Source organism: Sinocyclocheilus rhinocerous, unplaced genomic scaffold (genome assembly GCF_001515625.1).
Source record: "Sinocyclocheilus rhinocerous isolate Xijiao unplaced genomic scaffold, SAMN03320098_v1.1 scaffold273, whole genome shotgun sequence".
Taxonomy (NCBI): domain Eukaryota; kingdom Metazoa; phylum Chordata; class Actinopteri; order Cypriniformes; family Cyprinidae; genus Sinocyclocheilus; species Sinocyclocheilus rhinocerous.
The window spans coordinates 2,553,147-2,561,390 of NW_015656360.1; the positions used below are offsets into that span (position 1 = coordinate 2,553,147).

At 35.2% G+C, this 8,244-nt stretch overlaps 3 protein-coding genes across 4 annotated transcripts in view; 2 read left to right on the forward strand and 1 right to left on the reverse strand.

Annotated features, from left to right (window-relative positions):
- The window catches only part of LOC107720054 (28 kDa heat- and acid-stable phosphoprotein-like), an 8,822-nt gene extending 5,419 nt beyond the window's left edge, over positions 1–3,403 (reverse strand). The window contains exons 1-3 of one of the 2 annotated variants that reach the window (XM_016527645.1): positions 2,995–3,403; positions 2,076–2,167; positions 1,377–1,472 (exon numbers count right to left, since the gene is read on the reverse strand). In XM_016527645.1, the coding sequence (XP_016383131.1) occupies positions 1,377–1,472; positions 2,076–2,167; positions 2,995–3,007 (201 nt within the window). In that variant the 5' untranslated portion in view covers positions 3,008–3,403. Of the gene's footprint in view, positions 1–1,376; positions 1,473–2,075; positions 2,168–2,549; positions 2,863–2,994 lie in introns of those variants that run through there. The other variant, XM_016527644.1, reaches the window with a different exon arrangement.
- A 71-nt stretch (positions 3,404–3,474) lies between these two features.
- Positions 3,475–5,329, forward strand: LOC107720055 (protein BUD31 homolog). The gene is made up of 4 exons (XM_016527647.1): positions 3,475–3,660; positions 3,884–4,006; positions 4,093–4,259; positions 5,219–5,329. Exons 1-4 carry the CDS (start codon positions 3,567–3,569, stop codon positions 5,267–5,269), a joined length of 435 nt encoding a protein of 144 aa, XP_016383133.1. The 5' UTR covers positions 3,475–3,566; the 3' UTR covers positions 5,270–5,329.
- Positions 5,330–6,705: 1,376 nt separating this feature from the next.
- Positions 6,706–8,244, forward strand: part of LOC107720053 (cleavage and polyadenylation specificity factor subunit 4-like) — a 2,114-nt gene continuing 575 nt past the window's right edge. The window contains exons 1-6 of the mRNA XM_016527643.1: positions 6,706–7,125; positions 7,283–7,333; positions 7,426–7,578; positions 7,680–7,775; positions 7,944–8,037; positions 8,130–8,202. Of these exons, the coding sequence (XP_016383129.1) occupies positions 7,023–7,125; positions 7,283–7,333; positions 7,426–7,578; positions 7,680–7,775; positions 7,944–8,037; positions 8,130–8,202 (570 nt within the window). The 5' untranslated portion in view covers positions 6,706–7,022. The remainder of the gene's footprint in view (positions 7,126–7,282; positions 7,334–7,425; positions 7,579–7,679; positions 7,776–7,943; positions 8,038–8,129; positions 8,203–8,244) is intronic.

The window sequence follows — 8,244 nt, forward strand, 5'->3', positions numbered from 1 at the left end:
TAAAAATTTCCTGATAATTTACTCACCCCCATCAGTCATCCAAGATGTCTTTCTTACTTCAGTGGTAATAGATTTAGACTTCAGTGGTGGTCAACGGGTTGAAGGTCAAACTGCAGTTTCAATGCAGCTTCAAAGGGCTCTACACGATCCCAGCCGAGGAATAAGGGTCTTATCTAGCGAAACGATCTGTCATTTTCTTAAAAAAATAAACATTTATTTACTTTTTAACCATAAAATGCTCATCTTGCACCAGCTCGACTTCATTCATTACATAGTCACGTTGGAAAGTAGGTGGAAGTACCGACCCAGTGTTTACAAAGCGAATGTGCAAAGAAAGTCAAATGCCCTTTACAAAAAAAAAAACAAGGTAAAACAATGATGTCGTATGATTTTGAAGTTGGAGGAGAAAATGGGATTGAGTTTTTCGCCCTACCCAACCTTTTTGAACTGGAGTACACAGACGAAGAGCTAACCGCGCGTGACCTTTCCATCGTGCATACGTCATGCATGATCTGTGGACACGCATCGTGTAGCTAGTGCAAGACGAGCATTCGTGGTTAAAAAGTATGTACATTTTTATTTTTTAAGAAAATGACTGATCGTTTCTCTAGATAAGACCCTTATTCCTCGGCTGGGATCATGTAGAGCCCTTTGAAGCTGCATTGAAACTGTAATTTGGACCTTCAACCCGTTGACCACCACTGAAGTCCATTATATGGAGAAAAATCCTGGAATGTTTTCATCAAAAACCTTAATTTCTTTTATCAGGAAATTTTTATTCTGGAAGTGAACTAATCCTTTAAGATGAAAAAGCTGAAGTACTACAATTGCTAAAACTGAAAAAAAAAAAAAAAAGCTAAACAGAAATACAAAAATACTAAAAATTACAAAAACACATAACAAAATTACTAAAACATAAACGGTTTTAAATTAAAATATAATCGTAAAAATTTTAATACTTAAAATATTAATACATACTAAAAAAGTATATAATATTCAAATTAAACTGATGGAGACAAGAGATCAGTTTGTTTTCATATTGGCATTAGTGCATTCATGCAAAAGCTCCTACTAAAACTGCACCAAATTATTTGATACAACATCTGCTAAAGTATCGGCAACCAAACTTCATCCATTTGACGACAGTGACTGTGACATTCCACATATATAATTCCTACATTCCAAACACAGTGATTAATCAAAGAGCAATGCTCTGCTCCACCCAATAAGATTCCACATTAATTAGACTGAGTAAGAGTGTATCTGACGTATGTCCTGCCACGGTCGTCTCTGATAAATAAATCTGCAAGAGGCTCTATAAGTAGGTGGATAGCTCTGCAGGAACATGGACTTGTCATCATTGAGAGAAAACTTACGTGAGAGCCCTCATCGTCACTGTCCTCTGAACCTGATGCTGTCAGTTTGTCCTCGCTCTGGTTGTCGTTCACTGCTGCACCTTCTTCTTCTTCGTTCTACAATGTAAAATAAACCATTACCACATGCAACAATTAATTTGTTTAGCCAATTTGACTTGCAGATGGGCACTGAATCAGAAAGTGGTTGCAGTGAGTGGAGCTCTTGTGAATCAATCATCTTCTGCTGTGCTTAGACTGCTGTTCTATAAAGTTTTGATGTAATGGAAGTAACGACAGAGCTTCCGTACGGTGATGTGATCTGAGTAAAACAGATTATTGAAAAAATAAAATGTAGTGCCAGGACTTGGTTCTATCCATCAGTTATTGACTGAATGGAGACCAAGCTGAATGTGAGCATGCAGCTGATTGTAAGAAAGGGACGGGGTTTAAGTGAACTAAATGACTGGACACGTCTGCCTAACGTCACCAGAGAGAATCTTATTACAATTTTGTTTTTAAGAAATGAAATATATACACGAATGAATTATTGACAGTGGGATCAATAACATGAAATTAGAAAGCAGAGTGAATTTCCATTTCATGTCGACTGTTTCATCTCTTTTGCGTAAATGTTAATGCTTGCTTTCAGTGTCAACCTCATTCTTTCCCATATCACTTAAGATTTTTCATATTTCCGTCTGAATTTGTAATACAGCTTACCTTTTTTCGCTCTTTTTCTGCTTTCATTTGAGCATCTATTTCTTCAGGACTTGTGTAGGTTCTCATGCGACCTTTATGGCCACCTTTTTTCCCTAAAATAAACAATTTTAAAAAATCACATGGGAAGCCACTTTCTAATAATATTGTTCTCAATGAAAATATCCTGTTAACACGTAATATTCTGTTTACAAGTACAATGACGTCAATCAGCAGAACAGACGATGACGACAGTGTGTAAACGAGCACGAGCTCATGACGTGTGCTGCCGTGCCTTTTGAGGCACCTTTACTTTATATAATGTAATCTATATTACCCCTGGCCCTGTATGTTTGTTGTTGTTGTTTTTTTTCTTTATTTCTTTTTGTTTTGTGATTTTGTTGTTACTAGGGTTGTATATTTTTGTATACTTGTTGATAATCCTAAAGGAAAAAAATAAAAAATGACGTGTGCTGCCACAACGAAATGATCTCTTACCTCCTTTAGGCATGATGAAGATTAAACTTGACTTGATATGAAAACACAACAGTCGACTAAAACACACTCTCAGTCCCAACAAAAGCGTGGTAGTTACAGTTATGATATCAGGTCGCGTATCCAGCTCTGTTGATACTAAATGGCAGTAATTAAATACGTGGTTTTATTTGGCTCGAGGGCGAAACAGTAACTAAAACAAATACAAAATCCCACGATTAAGCAGGTACAGTCATCGATTAGCATATAGCCAGCTGGTCCATGTTCCTATATTTAAACTCAGGCACTCGATCAGACACCTAGCCTGATGCAATATGCTGGAACTTTATTTCTTTTTGTTTTGTGATTTTGTTGTTACTAGGGTTGTATATTTTTGTATACTTGTTGATAATCCTAAAGGAAAAAAATAAAAAATGACGTGTGCTGCCACAACGAAATGATCTCTTACCTCCTTTAGGCATGATGAAGATTAAACTTGACTTGATATGAAAACACAACAGTCGACTAAAACACACTCTCAGTCCCAACAAAAGCGTGGTAGTTACAGGTATGATATCAGGTCGCGTATCCAGCTCTGTTGATACTAAATGGCAGTAATTAAATACGTGGTTTTATTTGGCTCGAGGGCGAAACAGTAACTAAAACAAATACAAAATCCCACGATTAAGCAGGTACAGTCATCGATTAGCATATAGCCAGCTGGTCCATGTTCCTATATTTAAACTCAGGCACTCGATCAGACACCTAGCCTGATGCAATATGCTGGAAGAGAGAATAACATCACAGTTTCAACATGATAAAACCATTGCTGATACGTAAAAGAGTCGAGGTGTAATGCCATCCATTTTAGCAAAGGAATCTCCATTAAAATATATATAAAATAATGCTGAGAATAATTAGAGTAAAAGGACCTCTGGCGTGACGTCATCCGCTCGGCGACAGAAATCGGGGAAGTTCTTCCTGCAGCGGCTCGCTGTTTGCTAAATAACTGAGAGGACCTTATATTGTTTAAATAAAATAATGCCTAAGGTGAAAAGGAGTAGGAAACCACCTCCAGATGGTTGGGAGCTCATAGAGCCGACTCTTGACGAGCTGGACCAGAAAATGCGCGAAGGTTCGTTCAGCAAACGTTAGCCAGAAAGCTAACAAGTCGATTGTTTATTACGGACGTTTAATTAAACGGAGTGGATGTTCGTGTAATGTAACATTAATATGCACGTGTGATTTGTTCATTTAAAACAGAAAATTAGTTAATTGTCACTCTTTTTATGTATCTGTTGGTTATCGATTATTTTGCATTTGCTACGATGCCGTTAACTGATGCTTTAATTTCACAGCTGAAACCGAGCCACACGAGGGCAAACGTAAAGTTGAGTCCCAATGGCCAATCTTCCGACTTCATCACCAACGCAGCCGTTACATTTTCGACCTTTTCTACAAGAGAAAGGCCATCAGTCGAGGTATGGTGGTGAGGTGCAGTTTTGTTGTGTTAGTTTTATTTCGACATCTGTTTCTATGCGAGATGTTAACTTATTTTCATTCGCAGAGCTTTATGAATATTGCATCAAAGAGGGCTATGCAGACAAGAATCTGATTGCCAAATGGAAAAAACAGGGCTATGAGAATCTGTGCTGTCTGCGGTGCATTCAGACGCGTGACACAAACTTTGGAACAAATTGCATATGCAGAGTTCCCAAAGGCAAGCTGGAAGTGGTAAGTTATGCAGTGTTAAAGCTGTTTAACTCCCCTGTTATGTGCAAATTTCAACCATATTTTTAATGTGTGGGGTCAAATTGACCCCAAATATTTAAATATGTCAATAAATTAGTCAAATTGACAATATAATTTCTTTTTATTTACTTACACTTTACCTACCCAATATTTTAAATAAATTAAGATAAGGCATGACTTTTTGTTTTTTATATATTTTATTTGTTTATTTAATTGTTTCATTTACATAGGAAAAAACATTGTCCTCAGTTTCTGAGATTTGTTACTCTAAATCACTCACATCATCCACAGTAAAACCTGAATTTTTTGACATTGTGGGGACATTTAGTTGGTCCCCATGAGGAAAACAGCTTTTAATTTTTTGGGGGAAATGTAAAACTGCAGAGGGTTAGGGGAATGAAAATACAGTTAGTACAGTATAAAAATTATGTCTATGGAAAGTCCCCATATAATATGGAAACCCAACAACAAAAATTTTTGATAGATGCTTGTAAAAATGTGTGTACAGTGTTTTTAAACACATTATTGTATGAAATAGTAGATAAAGGCATATGAAATTCTGAAAAGGACAAAAATTGGCCTTCATATGCAGTACAGTAATAATAAAATGTAAATTTTTGTCAAGGCATAAATGATACTTACTCATTAGATATTTTGTCATGAGAGGCAATAGAGCCTCTCATGAGAGAGATTCATCAGGAAAAGGTAAAACACAACAGAAAATTATTCTGCATATAATGTTTAATCTTTTCTTTTTTTTCACCAAAAAAGTGATTGGGTCAATTTGACCCCTTACATCACAGGTGGTTTAATTTATTCAAAGTCCTACACATCTGTCAGATGTTTGTTTTTTTGTTTTGTTTTATTTGGTTTTTCATCTAAAAGCTGTCCCATTATTTACTGTATGTCACTGTTCCTAATTTATTCTTTTGTTTTCTTAGGGTCGCATCATTGAGTGCACTCACTGTGGATGCAGAGGATGTTCTGGATGAGTCAAGAAGACGGCAACAACTTTCTGAAATTACTGAACTTTGATTTGTATTTCTAATACATTTATGGAGGTGTCATTATGATGTTGGATCTTTTCAAATTATATGATTGATTGTATGCTTTTTTTTTTATTATTATTAAACTGATGTATCTTAATCGTTCTGGGTACTGTATCTCTTTCTTTGAGTGTGTGCTTTTATGAAATATGTTATAAGCATGCTCTGGTAAAAGGAATCAGGTAAAATATCTCATCCCATACAAATACAAATCAGATTTTTGTATGTAATTTTTTTTTAATTGTTGTATGAATCTTGGAATTATTTATTTTACATGTGCGTTGATGACTGTCTACCCACTGCAGAGTGGCAACAAAAATATCCTAATATCAATGGAAAATACCAGTTTGCAGATCAGTCCCTAGCAGGCTTAAGAAAGATCTTTTAATGAAACTGATGTTAGAAAAATGAAATGGGTTTGAAAAAAAGCTTTGTCTTGGAAGGAATGAGGGTACATCTCCATATCCTGACCTTTTCATAATTATCACTTCATTTTTTCAAAACAAAGATGAAAACGTACATGTCAGAAAGTCTCCCTGATTTGTCAGCTATGTTCTTTATTTTCTTTGCTTAAAAACTACATGCATGAAATGAAATACATAAATGTATAACTGAAACTAAGAATTTCATCATCTATAGGGAACATCTGGGAAATAAATCAAACTGAAATTAGGATGAAAGGTAAAAATATACAAAATAGTTAATTTTATTAATAGTTAAGTTCAGGACGAGCTGGGCAAATCTTTGTGTTTTAAATCATTTTAAATTAACTGACACGACGAGAATATTAGTAAAGAAATATATTTTAAATAAAATGTTTTCGTTTTTTTTTTCCTTCATTTTAGACAATATAAGCTAGCCAGAGGTTTTTAAAAATTAAATAGAAAATACGTGTAGAAACACAAAAGGCTTTGTCATTTCACAAAAATATTCCGATTTATTGAGTACTGGTATCCTGAACATGATAGAATCTATATAGTTTGGATTTCTTTAAGAACAACAGAAAAAAAGCTTCTGGTTGGTAGTTTACATCTATGAAATATAAGCCTCATTTAATACGCTTATCGTATTTTTTTTCGTAATCTCAGGTCAGCTAGTCAATAGGTCCCTCTGGCACTCCACAGTCAGCACGCTTTATAGTCCAATTGTTAAGGGCGCTACATGGCGCTAGGAACTACAGCAGACCTTTTAATCAACAACCAACACACTGATCATGACCATCCTGTCGTATTTTCTTTGTGCCATCAAAGTTCAAAGTTGCAATCTAACGACAAATCACTAGAAGTTCGTTGACACACTTTGTAATATTAATATGAAAAAATTACTCATCTTCATTTTAAAACCTGCATTCGCTCGGACCCAGAAAATCGATGCAATTGTACTCGATCGCATGGCCTGGAGTTCAGGGGTCACTCGTGAATAGCGCTGTGGAAGTAGACGGTTCTAAAATCAACTGTTTATTTACAATGTTTATCTTTATCTTTACCGATTTACTCATGAGCTACATTAAAGACTGTTCACCCAGTTAATAAGTCTGCATACTTTTTCGCTATTTTGTCATTTTACGTCTAGAATTAAACCTGACCAACGGCAAACTGATAAGTTGTTAGCCATTAAGACTTCTTTTAGTTTTCTGATTAGGTGTTATAAAGAGAAGCGTTTCAGCTGCTGGTAGAAATATACAAAATATACTACCAAAATGCAGGAATTAATCGCGACTGTCGATCATATCAAGTTTGATCTAGAAATTGCTGTAGAACAACAATTAGGCGCTCAACCATTGCCATTTCCAGGAATGGATAGTAAGTTAATAGGAGCATTGATTAGTATTTGTTTTAAATGTTCAATTACAATTGTGTTTCTGATTTATTATTTTCAAAATATACGATGCATTTCTAGATAAGTATCGTTTAGGAGAGAAGACTTTTAATAATGATGCAAAATGATATTATTTTTCAGAATCTGGCGCAGCTGTGTGCGAGTTCTTCATGAGAGCTGCCTGTATGAAAGGCATGTGTTACAAAAACTTGTTTAAGGGTTTCGTGTGTAAATCAGATTTGTTTCTTTGATCAGACTATTTGATCAGCTTTCTCTTTTGACAGGTGGAATGTGTCCTTTCAGACACATCAGTGGAGAAAAGACTGTGGTGTGCAAGCACTGGCTTAGGGGTTTATGCAAGAAAGGAGACCAATGTGAATTTTTACATGAGTATGACATGACAAAGATGCCTGAATGTTATTTCTACTCTAAATTTGGTTAGTATTTTAATACCTATCTATCTATCTATCCACTATCTATCTATCTATTGTTCTCTATGTGTGTTAATAGTGTTGATAATTTATTTGTGTTTTTGCAGGGGAGTGCAGTAATAAAGAGTGTCCATTTTTGCACATTGACCCAGAATCTAAGATTAAAGATTGCCCATGGTATGATAGGGGCTTTTGTAAGCATGGTAGGTCTTTTGCAGAGATTTCCAAGTATTTGCGTTTAGAGTAGTTGTATAAATCAGCATTATTTTACAGTGAATTTAGTTAAATTACATGATTTCTTAACAAATATTTAAAAATTGATTGTAATAGGAAAAAATAACTCTTTTCTTTTCCCCTCACCTTCCCTTTAGGTCCGGATTGCAGGCACAGACACACAAGAAGAGTCATCTGTGTAAATTACCTTGTTGGCTTCTGTCCGGAGGGCAAGTCTTGCAAATTTATGCAGTGAGTATCAGTGATTGCAATTTCTGCATATACATTCATATGTGTGATTTCTACATTAATTATAACCATATGAATTTTTTTGTAATTCCTAGCCCAAGATTTGAACTCCCTATGGGTGCAACTGAACAGCTATCATTACCACAACAGGCACAGTCTCAGCAAAAGGTTGGGGGATTTTTTTTTTTTTATCAGTTTTTTTTTTTTTTT